The sequence below is a fragment of the Ambystoma mexicanum genome, chromosome 1p, assembly GCF_040938575.1.
Source record: "Ambystoma mexicanum isolate Mex_15411 chromosome 1p, UKY_AmexF1_1, whole genome shotgun sequence".
NCBI lineage: Eukaryota > Metazoa > Chordata > Amphibia > Caudata > Ambystomatidae > Ambystoma > Ambystoma mexicanum.
Window position 1 is genome coordinate 981983647 of NC_090921.1, and position 16969 is coordinate 982000615.

Genomic DNA, 16969 nt, shown 5'->3' on the forward strand with positions numbered 1-16969 from the left:
TACCCATACCATCTGGCAAGTATGTGGTAAAAGAAAAGTGGAAAGAAAATCGGTGACAATGCATTCGAGAAAAATGCCATTCAGCAAAAGTGGTTAATATCCAACAGTGGTGACTCTCCATTGTGAATCTTACAAAAGTAAGTGGCTTCCCCTTCACTGGAATTGGAAAATGTGTCTTCCAAAGCCAAAAACGTTAATCTCCCATTTGAAGAGCTATCAAGATTTGGGCCAGAGCAGTCATGCGGAAGGAAGAGCTCTGTAACCAGAAATTGTATTTTGGGATCAATTCTATTGCTTTCAGTAAGGGAAGGTTTTGAATCTCTTGCAACAATCCAGAAGAATACTTGAGACCTCATCAGTCATGAATGTTTAGAGCAAGACCTTCCCCTCATGATTTCTAGTACCCAGAAGATTTTGTAGAGGAAACCATTTCTCCTAAATGGCATCCATATTCACTGGGCTGAAAAGGAGCACATGCATCCCCTATAGGGACTAATGTAGATTTTTTGCCTGAAATTTGGTTTGTGAGAGGTGCAGCCTGGAACAAAATCTATTACATTTCTTGGCAAAACTGCACAAAGTTTAATAATTAGCAATCTTGTTCTCTGTCATTTGCTTATCCCAAGAGCAAGTGGAGGAGGGTTTGTAACCAGATGCATTGAAGGGTGTGGAGATGGCACTAGGACTTAGCAGTGACTTGACCTGTTTTGCAAGTTTGAACACGGTCAGATGGCGAAAAGGGTGTTCTTGCATGGAATGTGAGGCCGTCTTGGATGTCACCATACAAAGAGGAGCACTTCAGATAAACTGATCACATCATTTGCACCACACTGTTGTCAGGTCTGCCAGGATTCGAGGGGTACTACGAGGTCAGGTCAAGGTGGTGTATAAAGGGGGAGCCTGTTTTTCTGGTAGACGTTATTGAACGTGTATGGGTAAATGGGTTGCGGTTGAGTGAATGAGCATATGTAGACACTATGGTCCGTTTTTATTTCCTTAACTATTTGCCTTAGGGAGCCCAGTCCAAGATGGAGGATAACACATACATTCACTGTAGCATCAACCCTCCAGTGAGGAATAACGGAATCTTGACCAAGGTTCCAAACAGCCTTTCATCCGAAGTCAAAGCAAGCAGGCCCTGGTTTGTGGATTGGTCATCATTTTGGACCACATTTAAGTTTAGTAAGCTAGCAAGAAACCTTCGTGGGACATGTTGGCGTGAAACTGGTGTGAAAACTGTGTTTATTTTGGAAGGGATACTTACCCGTGGAAGGTCCTGATCATGGATATAAACCTTTGAGCAGCTGTTTAAGTAATTGAATCTGGTAATAAACCTGAAAATAGAAGTGTAAGAAAATAGTGCCACCATCAATGTGCTGATGTTACAATATCAATGATAGATCGTCAGCGTTGAAGCTAGCGCCAATACAGGCAGCGTTTGATTATGGCACGTGAAGTTAGGGCGAGCACAGGAGGCGTCGAGTTAGGAAGCACGAGAGTAGCACAAGTTCAATAATTGAATTACTGAAGGCATCAGGCTTCCACATTGATGCGTGTGCGCGCCCTCTTAGGATTGTAAGGATTGTTTCTTTTGCCTGTAGAAAACCGGCTTGTGTGGTGAATCATTACGCTTGTGAGGAAAGGATTTCACTGCGTGTGAGGTTCTCTTCAGGGAAGAGTGTGCTGTGTTACAGGAACTAGCATGCAGGCAAATTTCAGTGCGTGATCAACAGTTCTGTGTGCGCGCTTACAGTTATAAGTTGGTTCAAGCCCGTTGTGCAAGTTAAAAAGCACAAAGCATAAACTGCTCAAATGAAATGATGTAGGAACATCGAGTCCCAAAGAAAGATTTTGAATTAATTGTAAAAAAGGAACTCATTCAGATTGTGCACAGATTAATTTCAGTTTCCTCTTACAAGCTCTATAAATGGGGAACAAACGTTCCTGTAGTCAAGGCAATATCTATGACTCAAACAGTAAAAGTAAACCGTCTCTAGGTTAGTTGCAGAGACCAGCCAGGTATGGGAAAGTATAGAGGTTGGGTAGGGGAAAAGATACGTTGAACCATTGTGAATGAAGTAGTAATCGAATTGTATGTGTTTTTTTTTAGACTCCAGTCGTGATCAGGAGGTCATCAGGAAAAGGGGTTTTGAACTAGTCGGCAGAATCTGTGTCTATTATTTTGTGCCATTCCCGTTTCCCTTCCAGGAACCTTGTGAACAATTGATAAAATTCAGACCATTGTGGACGGAAATCCTGAGAGGTTTTGGGGGCCAGCAACCTCTGCAGGTTTTCATCGGCTGGGACCCAACAACTGTACTTAGCCCTGGAAGTTGTTGGATACATCTTGTTGTATGGTAGCTTCTTTACCTTCTGAGAGCCAGAAATCAAAGTTTTTCCTTGTGATTCGGGAGGAGAAAGTCAGCAAACATATCTAAACAGCTCCAATTTTGAATGATTTTCCTCAGTGCTACCAAAGTTTCATTCTGGTAGTTTTGTGGGGATGTCCTTGCTTCGGGACCTTTGCCTCAGTTTAGAGCCTCACACAACCACTTAAGCAGTGAGGTTTCCTACAACTACAAAGCACTCATCCTTGGGTATGCAATATTGTATGTACAAAGCCTTAGAGATCACCCACTGAATTAATTATGGACCAACTACAATTAGCCTGCTCCATAATGGAAGACTCCATTGCCATGGAGGACTCCACTTCCCAGATGGCTATAAACCTGCAGCCTGCATCGCTTTTGACGATACACTATCAAATTGTCTGAAAGGATGAAGTTGAGGAACTTCCTCATTCAGTGTAATTGCACTCATTGTTCTTGTTAAGGATATTTTCCTAAGGCTGGATTTCTATGGCCAATATATTAACGGGGTGAAATACTCTTAGTTAGCCTTACTCTCCGGGTAATATAACGGCTATGCAATTAAGGTACTCCACGCAATGTGAAGGATGGTTTAAATGTACAGTAAAACATTGGTTTAGTACATAAGGGTATGTAAAATAAATCTTTAAAAAAGATATCACAATATTGTGCAAAGTACTGTAAAAATAAAAGAAAGAGTAAAGGAAAAACACAGAAACCGTGATGTCACACAATCATGAAATGCTCAAATATACCCATAAAGTCCAACTGGACTGTTAGTGAGGCCCACAGGCTTCTGTAGTCTCTTTACCTCCACAAAAACAAAGTTCTCCTGTGGCTCTCCAGGGAAGTCGAAGGCCCCCGGTTATTCAATGAAGGCATATAGAAGGTCTGCACATGGGCCCCACAGGGAAAAGGATCTAAACAAAGATCTCCATATTGACAATGAGACCTCAACAAAGAAATCCAGTCAGAGTTCTCCTCACCACCCCTACACAGGGAGCCTGCAAAGGTGATTATGATGTCGCCAGCCTAGAGTACCACAGTTCAGATATGGATTGACAAGGTCAGCATAAGAGCCCTATAGCCAAGGAAAGGTAAAGAGGTGAGTATTGGGATCCCCCCAACCACCTAAAGGGTGATTCCATGCCAAGATGTCCGGTTGGTATAGCAGAGATTCAGAAACTACACCGTGGAAGAACCAGGCGAGGCAGCTGGAGGCGGGGGGGGGGGGCGTGTGGGGTCTGGTTGTCAACTGGATGGGCTGCAATCAGCATTGGATCTATGCAGTACCTGGTCAATGGTGATACCACTTCAGAAAGAGTCTAAGGTTCTATGAGACTGAGATCCCTTGAAAAAAACTTAACCAGAACCATACCTTTAAAAGAGTGCATAGATGGGTCCTTGGAGTAGCAGCAGCAGATATTATGGTTGCCTGTCAGATGGGGAAGGTCAGCAAACAGACTTTGACCACCCTTAACCCCAAAGGAACAGACTTCAGACCCAAGCTGAAGTTAGAGGGATACATGAATGAAGCACTGGTGAAGAAGTGGCAGCTCTGCTACCTTGGATTGGCAATGTGAGGGCTCATAGGTCACAATCGGATCAAAGTACAACAGTACAAGCCACTATAGTCTCCACGGCGGGGTGGCAGTACCAGAGTCTACTGCACTGTTCCGTTATCAAATGAAAGGTCCAGCAGAGGCAACAGCCAAGTCATAGCACGAAGGATGCAGAGCTCAGATTCTGAAATGGAGCAGCACAGGCCAACCCTTTAAGTTGGAGTAGAACAAAAAAAGACTTTAGGAGAATGGATCCAGTTGTCCATTTTGATTCAAGGGAATGAAGCATGGTACAAAGTTCCTTCTGATAGTCAAAGGCAGGGCTTCAAAGTTGAGTTTCTTGGACCCCAAAAGATGCGGACACAAAGCTCCAATAGTCAATGACAAAATTCTGCAGTGTCAGTTTTTATGTCCAGCCCTTTGGGTAATCCTAACCACACACTCATCCACCTTTCTAACATTTGGTGGACAGCCAATCCGTGCTAGCTATCCCACACTAACCTTCACAGGCAGCTTTAGAGGACAATCTCAGATGATGTGGATTCCGGAGAAATCCCCAGAAAGCCATCTCACGCCCTCTCTTAAGGCACCTGCATGCATACCCACACAGCCTTTGGGAGCACCTGGCCAGAGCTCACACCAGGAAAAGACCCTACATGGTAATTTCCATTCTCCAGATAATCACATATGGGCAGCAAGTACAGTTCCCTGGCTGCTAGAATTTCAAACTATAGACTTGATTTGGGGAGCCTCCAGGAGGAAAACCTCTTGCAGCCACAGAGTGTACAGCCATCAACCGGCACACCATTTATGGGCAAGGTCAATTGCCCACAGAAATTAGGGCACACTTGGTGCCAACACCAACCTTTGGTGGTCCATGAAAAGGACCGCAAATATGGAAAAGTCATGTCCCCAGTGAGTGGACGATGGAAATCACTCTTGGGGTGGGTTGGGGAGGGTGAATTGTCATGTATGAAAACGAGCAAAATGTGACGGACTCCTCCACCCTTGTAATTTTTGGAGGAGATAGACCTTCCCATAAGAAATTCTGCAGGGGTGCAAACCGGGAATGGGGCTATGGAAACAGGGTAGGCCGTGGTCCCTTATTGTTAACTTTGGAGACCAAATCATCAAGAAATGCTACTGAAACAATTCCTTCCATAACTGCTTCCATTATAGTCTCTATCATGTTCAATTCCGGTACTAAAGGTCTCTGAATGATGCCTCAGGGACGTCTTTATTGGAGGGCAAAGGGGCCACTTGGCCTGGGCCCCAGAAGGCAGCCTGAGCAACAAAGTCAGTTGTCATTGTTCACCAAACATAAATAGCACGTCAGGAAATTTTATGGCACGCTGCTGAGGCTCTAAACCTATTGCATGTCTGTTATTGACAAGTAGATTCTGATCAATTCACCCGGAATGCTTATTGTGTTCACTGTGGTAAACAGTTTGTGCATTCAATACATAACTCCAGTCGCAGAATCGCCTTCCTGCTGTGATTAAAAGTTGAAATACTTAATCATTTAAGTGCTGCCATGTTCCAGAAAATAGCTCAGTGTGTTACACACTAATTCCAGAGATCTGTGTTCGTTTGCAAGATTACAATACGAAATTCAACAAGGCCGGCTCAGCCTTTCCTACGTCTCAAGTTAATAAACCTGCATGTACATGTACTTAGCACCTCTTGTGCTACAAAACTATCATCAGCAATTTAGCTGCACGAGGTAGCAGTTGCTATAAAAACAATGTGTTGAAGGTCTAGAAATTGGTTTGTTCAGATGCGGTGTTGTAAAACGTAGACAGCCATCTCCAATGATCCACATAACACGTTAGTCTAGAGAGGGGATTAGGTATTCAAATTCAGAGAGGGGATTAGTAATTCAAATTCAAGACTGTGGAACCAAAGCATTCATGCTTGTATCCTGGCTTTGCCAGCATGATACAGTGGTCCTGGACAAAGCATCATACTACAGACATTACTGTGCCGTTTTCTGTGAAAAGTGTTGCCTTCTCGCATGCTGGTGGCATTGCTTAGCCCCTGTCATCTGATCTTTCTCTGTTGGCCATTTCAATGGAAGGTGTTCTAGACAAAAGAAAGTGGACCAGGTATTGCAGTCCTCTGGCAAACATTTTAAGGTCCTCTTTTTTGACACAAAAAATTCAGAGGTCTTTCTGCACGTGTATAAATAATTTCACAAGCCTGTGTTTTGGGCGTATTTAAAGCTTTAAAATACAACAGAGAAACCCTAAGAAAATAACTTAAGATCAAATCAATTAGTATGCTGTTACTTGTTTATTTGCCTTGATGATGGAGACAATGAAGCTAGGATCATTCCCATTTTGCATAATCCACTTGTAACTTTTTGTTTTTTAAATTGTCATGTTGGGATATGTGATGTGTACTTTCCTATGAATTTGGATTATTTTAATTCATTGTAAGAACTAGAAAAGAAAGCGGTAAATTGCATAAATTACAGAGTGGGTGCAAATCTCAGCATTAACTCTTAGCCAATGCGCAATCCTAGACGTTGCATTTAATCTTTTGTCTAACTTTCCAAAATAGCCTGTCCCTAAAACCTTCACAATTGTCACCCTTCAGAGTGATTTCGTTCTTAGGTTATGATCTTCAAAAAAACCTTCACAGCGTATAGCATTGCTTCCTCTATAATACGCATTGATATATTGCACACCAGCAACGTGTTCCTTTGCTCTGTAATGGCAACACTACTTGAAAACCACCTCCCTATTCCAATCTCAGTCTATCTGGATACAGAATCCTTCCCGGTAGCTTCTAATATTCATCCACTATCTATGCTATAGTATGTGTAGCTTTCTCCTTCCTTCCATTGTGTCCCCTGTACCTATGCTTGAGCACTTTCGCATTTTGTGCGGTAGCTAATTGAGTCGTCTGTCTATTCTGGATTATATGCACCTTTTTTCATATCATCTTGTGTCCTGCATTTTTACTATGGCCTGTGTACCTTCCTTGTGGCTATTTGTGAAGTGTCCTTTCCCTATGCTAGAACACAATTACTCTTGTTGTGGACTGCTAATGTTGCCCTTGAAATGCTACTTGTTCATCCTTCCGATTACAGAAGGAATGAAGAGGGTAATAGGACTGAAAGGGATCACCCATGCTTATTTTGATCGCTGCAAGGCAGCATATCTAACTATGGGTTGTGATTCCGCCAATGAGGGTGTGACCAGATAATTCTGGATACCTTCATTCATTTGGTTCGGCGGAGGGGGACCCAGGCCCCAAAAGGGTTAAAAATGTCCATTTGGTGCCTCACTAATATTAGCCATTGGGGAGTAGGAAGAATATACCAATACCTGAGGAACGTCACTAGATAGGGAGGTCTATGTGGCAGTATGGAGGGTGTTAAGGTACACAGACACCACATGCCTTAGAACTGCACAGTATTGAGGAAAACTGGCACTGAAGGGGCCTGAAGGTTAGAAGGAAAGCAGTCTTCTGGCAAACTATGAAATGGAACTCTTGTCCCTCAGAGGAGTATCAACAATCGCTTGAGGATTTACTGTAAAGAAATCAGATAGCACAATCAAGAACAGACCGACTACCTCAGATAGAAAGAAAAAAAAAGAATCACCTTCAGTGGCGTGATGTGGATAGGCTCTGAAGAGGACAAATTCTGTTGCAAAGCCTCAAAAAAGCAGAGACATGGTATTTGGTGTCCCATGCTTCCAATCCTTAATTGAATTATCCCCAGATGCAGAAGTCCATATCTAGTATAGTGTAGAAAACTATATGAGATACTTTTTTTTTTAGAAGGATGGAAAGAGAATCTCTCCGTTTTGAAGGGTTTTGATACCAAAAGTAGGTCACCTCTGTATTTTCAGATAGACTCTGCAGCACTGATACCCTAGAGGGGTCGACAACCTCCAAAATAAGGGAAGTCTACTCCACCTTTGGGGCTTTGTGATCGAGTGTTTCTTTTCTGTACAAGATGGTGCAGAGGATGGATCAATCCTCTTCAGGATTGCATCAACCCCCATAAAGTGTGAAAAGGTGATCTCATGCCATAGACCAAGCCCGACTATTTGGTACATTCCCAGCAAGAGGTACTCACAAATTCATCCACCCACAGTGCTTTCCTGAATGGGCAGTAGTAGGTATCTTGGTAGCTAAGTTGTACCTAGGAAATCTCACTCCTCAAAATGCCTTGCCTCCATCCAACCCTGGATGGTAAGTACATATCTGATGCTCAATCCCACAAAGATTGAATTTGTCCTACTTGATCACCCTTTTAAGGAGGATACCTTTTCAGAGTGGCTAAAAGATATGCATCTTGATGGATTTACAACTTACCTGGTCCCGACTGCCAACTCACTCGGGTTCACTGTTCACCGCACTCTCTCCTTTAGAGAGCATAACAAAAAGGACCAACCCACCTGGTACCAGCTAACCCTCATCCAGAAGATAAAACCCATCCTTCCACCACAGAACTTCAGAACTACAGTCCCGGCCTTGATAATCTCCCACACTGATGGGGGCAACGTGGCCCCCGCCAGCCTTCTGGCAATGCATCTGGCATTGCATGCAGCTGTCTGACCCTCATCACGACTCATAACATGAAACAAGAAATTTGACCACATGTTCCCGACTTAAGAGCTGCACTGGATTCCAATCCTAGTCACAATACCCTTTAAAACTGTCTGCCTCATTTATAAGGCAACCACTAATTAAACAAATGCCTACCTAGATGCAAAAGTGAACCTCAGGTGGATCTGTCGTCCTCCAGGAGCGATGTCAATTCTAGGCTTGACACAAAACTGACACAAGGAAAAAAAACAAACAGGAAATTGGCCTCTTGCTACGCTCCTGCCTACTGGAACACCACCCCGGTGGCAATCCAGAGAATGACGCTCTTGCAGTTCAGTAACAAACATAAGTCTTTATTCTTTCATTTAATACCTAGGCTACCAATCCCACCTATGCTCCTTGCATTCCTGCATCACATCTTACCCCCAATGGTAGAGCATTCTGTACCATTTTGTAAACCCCCCCCTTACCTCATATGCTACCCTCAACAATGTCTACAGGTGACAGGTGGGGCAGTATATGGTGATCAATAGATAGTGCAGCAGGAAGTGAACCACAGAGCCTCAGCTAAGTGCTTAAAAATGGTTATGTAAAATATCAATAAAATAAGACTAAAATGAAAAATAGTGTCTAGGAGTGTACCCGTGCATGAATGAAGGGACATTCTTGTGGATTTTTTCAGACTATGTGTGGGGATAAAGTTAGGTGCATTTTGGATGCAAATAACGATTTTCATCCTTCAAGTGTTGTTTTGTAGCGAATACGCGTGAGAGCATACACCGGACCAAACAGGGTGTGAAAATTCACTACACAAACAAATCATCCAAAAGAGGGGCACGTTTTCTGAACTGCAGAGCAGTCACTTACTTGGAAAACTCTGGCTCAACACCTGAAGCACCCAACAGTGGAGATTGAAATACACCCATCCAATGCATTAAGAGGGCATCCGAGGATCGCACCTGTGGACACACTGAATGCAGCACAGCAGATAAAGGCCTCAACTCCTCATAGCTATACTGATAAGGATGACAAGAAGACAGGAAAGCTAAGCTGCTGGCGGGGACCGGTCCTTGGTGAACTGGAGTACCTACTGAGATTGCTGCATAGTTATAGCACCTCAGCAGTGGGACAAATTGTGTTCTAGTTTGAAGGGTCACTGACCTGGTACAGAGCTGAAGTCCTACTTCAGGCGGTTGACCTGCACAGGTTTGTGAAGTCCTGAGTGGAAATTAGTAAGCTGTTGTCCTGGGTTCTCTGCATTTGATATTGTACACTTGCTCTTTCAAGTTGTTGAATTGGTACCTAGTGTATCAGCTTATTCAGGCAAGGAGGCCCAAAGTAGAAGGGTAAGTCATACAACTACTTGCTCTTTAACCCATGCATTCACCTGGCAGTCTGTTTCTCAGAGGTCCATAAAACAGAGGATCTGTGGTGCAAGGCTTTTACTCAGGGTGAACACATATAAATTATGTGTATATAATCTAGGTCTATGGGAATAACTCCCATGGGAAACAAGATGGGAGATTAGATTAGAGCAAATGTAGGCGGCACAGGAAGCCAGAAAAGCCACACTAAAGGCTCGGGGGGCTGGTTCCCTGCAAACAAAGATTAAGACTTCCACTACCTTTTAAGCACTACACCACCGGGTATCTTACACCAACCAGATAAAGTGGCGTCCCCATAGAAACAATAACTGGGAACCTGTGAATTCTGGACCTACAGGTAGCTACAGAGTATATTGGATCAGTGTTGCAAGATTTACTGGCGAAGGACCTCTCCCATCATTGTTATCCCTAATGAATATTCTAAAGGCATTGCACCTCGCAATACGGGTCAAATGTGCTCAACCAAGCGTGAAGGCACCAGCTTGGAAACTCTTAGGGAACTTGACCCCAGAAGTAAGATCTTGGTTATGGCAGCAAGAAATAAGCAGATACTTCCAGAAGAAGCAGGGTGCTGATATGATATTCCTGTAGCAGAGACTCGGCATCCAACAGTGTAGAAGACTCGGTTTCATAATTGGCTCATTGCAAAGGTAATGACTTCATTAGAAAACTATCCAGCCTGTCTCAACAAAGGGGCACCTTCTTTGTGCTCACAAAGGTGCCAGAGGCCCAAGGACTGCAAAAAGGGTGATCGAGAAACCGGTCTGAGGCGCCACCTACCAGTCGTGAGAGCAAAAGTGGTGCAGGGTGTTGTCATGTTCTCAGGGCTTTATAAAGGCATTCTTAGCCATCTCACCCTATTGCTGTGATATTCTGCTCAACAACCTGGGTGTCAAGAAAGACCCGAGACTGAGGTTACTGTACCTTAAGACCCGGACATAAGTAAAGATGTGTTCATTTTTTAAAGTGTTTGAGATGAGTGGGTCTACTGGCTTCATGTCTCCTTAGGAAACAACAGCCAAAATATAGCCAATCGTGCGTCCCTATTTCTCCATATTGCTAATCAGGTCAAGCTGAGGCAGAAGAGGTTTGTTGAGGAGAGGCGAGACTATACAATTTCAAGATGGTCAAGCCCAATGACTGATATACCAATTTGTTTCTAAAGCCACACAAAGGTTTTCAGAATACTTCTCTGGATCCAAGCATGACTGGGTACTACGTGCAAAGGAGGCCAAAGTATAGCAATATATTTACATTTCCAATATGGTCTACTTGCAGTGAGCCACTACTTGCCTGCTTTTTCCAGGCTCATGGTGCTGCCAGCCTGCTCTGGCTCAGGGATTTGCTTCGGGGTTGACTTCTCCCTTGATCGCCTTGGACGAATAGCACACTGTGCTTGCAGGCGGTGGCGGCTGCTTTCTTTGCTCCTTCCGGTACTCTGGTATGTGAAGGTAGCGTCCTGCAGAGCCTGTTGAGCACAGGATAAAACATTAGGTTACAAAAACACCACAAATATACATAACATAGGCCCCCTTTAGCTAGAACGGAAACCACTTGCTCCCTATTGCAATAATTTTATAGGCCATGTTAAAACAGAAAATTGACAATTTCAGGGCAATAAAAAACAGCTACCCAACCTTCATCAAACACGTGAAATGTAATCACTGCATACACCATTCTGGCCTTCATGAAGTAAGCAGAGCAGATGTGGCCTACGAACCATGTCACACTAAATATTTATTGTTGCTACCACCCTGTTCAAATTAACCACTCAAGTGCAGCTATCGGCAGTGTAAGTCCAAGTGTGTCTGCTTCTGGAAGTGGCCAAGGTATATCCTTTGAAAAGGAGGACAAATATCCTTAACACTACGTTGTCAAGTGTGGGCAATATACATTTGGTGAACAGGGCAATAAGGCATAGTAAGCTAAGCAACGGGCATGTTTGGCAAAAGGGCCATTATGATGCAGCACAACATTGTTGAAGCCTAGAGCACTGGATCTGGCCACCAACAAAGCCATCCAAGAAATGTTGAACCTAATCCAGGAATGAATCAATGGACAGATTACACTGGCAAATGTAATCTGGTAAATAAAAAAAAGTAAGGATTCAGACAAAATCAACCCACATTTTCATGTTGTGGTATGGCAGACTTGTGAAGGGCCTTTTTTTTTGCGACTGCTGGAAAAACAGCAAAATGTTTGGGAGAAAAGGGGCGTCTAGTGTAAGATCCCTCAAAAGTTTCAAAACCAATCTCCCCCCAAACCTCCTCTGCACCATTTAGTCCCTTTTTTTCGGTTTTCCCCAAATGTACTTCTCCCTACCAACCATATACGTGTTTTGTTGGTATGGAAATGCGTCAAGTTTGGGTTGAGAAAGCGACTGATTTGTTTGTCTGACTGCAAGGCTTTCTTTGTGTGGTTTCCAGCCTGCTCATCCTGTGAAAAGCCAATCATATGCAAGTCTGATTTATTTGCATCAATCATCTCACTAATCTATGGAATGGCTAGTCTTCAGATGGGATATCAAGTAGGGTATTTACTGGGTACAGCTTATGCTAAAATGGCTCTCAGCAAACAAGGTAAACCAACATCACAATCTCGACAAACCAAAATGAGACACAAATAAGGGGCTCAAGGCCCTTGAATCTCACCAGATTTGCAATAGAAACTAACAAAAGGCTTTGTGAGTAGCAGTCAAAGAATGACCTGCGTCCTCCACCCTTGCCATCAGCTAAATAAACACAGGTAGAGTACAAGCTTTGAGGAAGGGGAGATCTTTCCCTAGACAAAAGCATGTGCAATGACAGAACATTTGAATGCAAGACTGAATCTGGATAGCACACTGGGCAGTCTGCCATAGGATTTATGTCTCTAGCCAAAATAGCAACTGCTTCGACATATTTCGGACACTAATTGCATCAAATAAAATACCGATGCACACTAATGTATTAAGATTTCTACACATAACTTAATCTGGAGCTTTCCAGGGACCAAATAAATTAAAAGATGCTACAATGGCAGAAAAAGGAATAACTTTCAAATGTTGCCCAAGATGAAGCGCTGATAACAGATTTTAAAGGAGTGCAAAGATGGCTGCATGCTATGCAAGTTTTATTTATTGAATACTTGTATGGTTCCTATATAGCAAAAAGTGTATCCAGGAGCCACAAGACTAAAGTGGGTGAGAGGGCCTTGTCACATTCGGATCGTGCAAGTGCAGCAAGCATGAAAGGTGGGGGGTATGGGGAGGAACAGGGCAAAGGGAGGTAGGGGAAGCGGGGCCCAGGTGCTCAGTAAGTGCTGCAAGGGGTCAGGAGGGCAAGTGTGCTAGGGGACAGGATAAGGGTAAACTACTGTGCAGAGGGGTGCAGAGGGGGGGGGGGAAATCAGACTCGGTAGTCAGGGGAGGGTGCCAAAGGCAAGTGCTAGTAGAGCGGTGCTGAGGCAGACTGGTTTGTGAGGGCCTGGCCCCTGTATGACTCAGACGGGACCAGGTGGCCAGTGCCAGCAGCAGGGTGGGCATTAGCAAGGAAGGAGGTGAGGTGGAGAAGAGGAAGGTCTTGAGAAGCTAATGAAACTTAATCAGATCCGGCTCAAGTCAGAGGCAGTTCCAGAGAGGCAACTGCCGAATATATAGAGATCTACCCCCCCCCCCGCTGCAGCGAGTTGGATGTAGCGGGGTCCCAAGCCACAGAAAGGCTTGTGGGTGATGCAGAGGGAGCCACTGGAGAGATTAGGGCTAGAGAGATGCGGTCCCTGGGCTTAAGGCCAAGGATAAGTCTCGTAGTCATATTCTGGACTAGTTGGAGGGGGCGGGGAGAGGTAAAAGGCAGATTGAGGAAGAGGCCGTTGCAGTAGTCCAGCCTAGAAAAGACCATAGCTATGGAGACATTGAGCTTCTGGGGGAAGGTGAACGGAAGAATGCCTCCGAGGAGGAGGAGTTGAAATATGGCCTTCTTGGCAAGGGCCATGATATTAGGGGAGAAGGATAGAGAGGAGTCAAAGATGACACCAAGGTTTTTTTTGCCTCACAAGAGGGTGAGGGCGGCCATAGTGGGAGGGAAAGGGGGAGCAGGCGTCCAAATGAGAAGGAACTTGGTCTTACTGGCATTAAGGCAGAGATATTTGGCAGCACACCATGCCTGGATAGCCGCCAAGCAGTCGGGTATGAGAGAAGAGGGGAAACTTGAAGGAGAGCACTGACATCTGCTTAGTATTGGAAAAGTGGGGAGAAGGTGGAGATCAAGAGGGCCAAAGGGGCAAGGTAGATGTTAAAAAGCCACGGCGATAGGATAGAACTCCGAGGGATGCTGCAGGTAGAGTGAGAGGTGGAGGAGAGGAAAGGGCCCAGCTGCACCGAGGAGGACAGTTTGATAGGAAGGAGGTCAGCCCATGCCAGTGCCCGGTCTGTGATACGGAGTGTATCATTGAGCCGATTTATGAGGGAGGCATGATTAACCGGGTCAAAGGCAGAGGAGAGGTCGAGGAGGATGAGAACTGGAGGGGGAGTTGGAATCAGGATTTGAGAGCAGGTCATCATGGGTGTTCAGGAGAGCAGTTTCCGTGCCTATGGATGCTCTGAAGCCAGACTGTTGGTCGCGGAGACAGTCAATGGATTCAGTGTGGTGGATCAGTTGGGGGTTGACCAACTTCTCCAGATAGGGCGATAGTTAGCCGGGCAGGAAGGGTCAGTAGACAGCTTTTTTAGGAGAGGGTGCACACATGAGTGCTTGAGGAGTAGTGGGAAAGAGCCAGTGGCAAAGGAGCGATTACAGAAATCAGTCAAAGCAGAGGCAAGGGTGGAGATATTGTCCTTGATGGTTCTAAAATAGCAAGGGAGCAGCTGTTTGGAGGAGACGTTCATAGACCTGACAACTTTAGCAACCTTTTCCAGTGCAATGGGAGAGAAGACCAAGTTACTTACCCGTGGTAACGTTTTGACTGGATGTTCATCCCATGCATTTCTCATCTTTGATATATATCAAAGTCTGCTTGCTTCGGAAAAAGGTTTTCCTATGGTCAAGTGTCATGCAGCATATCAAGTCTTGGTCTTCAAAGGCCTCCGTAGCATCCCTCGTGATGTCGACGCTGGTATATAAAGCACGCACGCCGACCGTTACCTCAGTTCTAGCTTTCTTCCACTTTAAAAATTGCATGCTGTGTCATAGGAGGAGAGGATCTGGATGTTGCGAGAAAGGAAGGTGCAAGACACAGAAATCCTAGGCAAGCAAGAGGGGATGATGGGAGGGCGATGAGGAATGCGTGGGAATAACATCCAGTCGGGTAAGTAACCTCTTCTTTGAATGGATCGTGTCCTCCCACGTATTCCTCATCTTTGATAAGATTCCCAAAGCAGTTTGTCTTAGGAGGTGGGTGCTGAGAATGTACTTATTTGTTTATATTATGAAGGACAGCTTTGCCAAATGTGGCTTCCTCTCCTGATAAAGAAACTACACAGTAAAATGTATTGTAAGTATGAAGGGACGACCAGGTTGCCGCTCTGCAAATGTCATGCACTGGCACACCTCGTTCAACAGCTGAAGTAGCCACCCCTGTAGTGGAATGCACACAAACCGTTGGGCAAATCTTTGCCTGCCAACGAGTAGCATTCTATTATGACCATGGCAATCCATTTAGAGATTGTTTTGTGACCGCCAAGCCTAATCTTTGACCAGCGTAACCAATGAAGAGCTGGTCATCTTGACAGAAACTTGCTGTTCGCGTGATGTAGTAGCTTAGTGACCTTTTACAGTCCAGACTATGTAGTCTCTCCTCCTCTTGACGGATGAGGAGGTGGATAAAAAGATGAACACAAAACGTTGTGCGAAGTGAAATTCTGACATTTTTCAGTAGGAAAGATGATAGAACTCTTAGAACTAGCTTGTCCTTGGAAAAGGATGTGAAAGGTGGTTTGGAAGGAAGGGCTTGTAGCTCACTTACCCTACGGGCAGAGGTGATCGCTACTAAAAAGGCTATTTTCATGGTAAGCATTTATAAAGAACACAAATGCAAGGGCAAAACTGAACTGCCATCAGACATCTTAGTACTAGATTAAAGTCCCATGATGGCACGATGTAGGGGGTAGGCGCAAATACATTTGTTAGCCCTTAAGAAATTGTACCACAATCGTCACCTTGTAGTAGGATTCCCTCAGCCGGGGATCTTTTAAAGATTGACAGAGCCGCTAAGTAGCCCTTCACAGTGGCCACTTTGAACCCAGAATGGGTCAAGTGGAGTAAGAAAGATAGAACATGGGGAAGTTTACATGTGAAAGGGTCAAGTTTATTTTCCCTGCACCAGCTGCGAAACGTATTCCAATGCAGCGGTACAGGAATTTAGTTGCTGACTTCCAAACTGAAAGCAACACCTCCATGACGTCTTCCGGAAGGTCCCAATCCTTAATTCTCACTCTTTCAGACACAAGGCGTGACGTGACGATTGAGAGACTTGATCTCTGGATGAAGAATGCAACCTCCCTCTTGAGAGAGTAGGTCCTCTCTTTGGGGAAGACGAAGTGGAGGGCAGATGGCCATTTCCAGAAGGTCTGGGTACCATGTTCTCCTGGCCCAATCAGGAGCAATGAGGATCATGGTTTTCCCGAACTTCCTCAACCGCCTGATGACATGAGGAATGATGGGGACTGGTTGAAACACATACAGAAGTGGAAACTCCCAGTCCACCGCGAACGTGCCCCCCGGAGCTCCTCTTGGGGAAATTCCCTGGAACAGAACAGCCCGCACTTCCTGTTGACACGGGCCACGAACAAATCCACTTGAGGGGTTCCCCAAAGGGCATAGTTCTTCAGCAGGACTTCCTGAGCTAGTTCCCACTTGTGGTAGATCGTGCTCTGCGTGCTTAGAGCATCCGCCAACGTGTTTTCTTTTCCGACTAGATGAACTGCCAGAAGAGTTATTCCTTCGCTCAGTGCCCAGAAACAAAGCTGCATTGCCTCTCTGCACATGGGCAGTGACCCTACGACCCCTTCCTTGTTGAGGTAGTGCATGGTCACAGTGTGGCCTGTCGCTATCAGGACACTTTTCCCCCGTATTGAGGGCAGGAAGGCCCTCGGCTAATCTGATTGCCCTCAGAT

General features: G+C 44.9%; 1 protein-coding gene across 4 annotated transcripts in view; it reads right to left on the bottom strand.

The window, feature by feature from the left end:
* Nucleotides 1-16969, bottom strand: part of KIFC3 (kinesin family member C3) — a 632740-nt gene that overhangs the window by 150837 nt on the left and 464934 nt on the right. For all 4 annotated transcript variants that reach the window (XM_069654325.1, XM_069654315.1, XM_069654306.1 and 1 more), the window contains exon 4: nt 11173-11347. In XM_069654325.1, the coding sequence (XP_069510426.1) occupies nt 11173-11191 (19 nt within the window). In that variant the 5' untranslated portion in view covers nt 11192-11347. The remainder of the gene's footprint in view (nt 1-11172; nt 11348-16969) is intronic.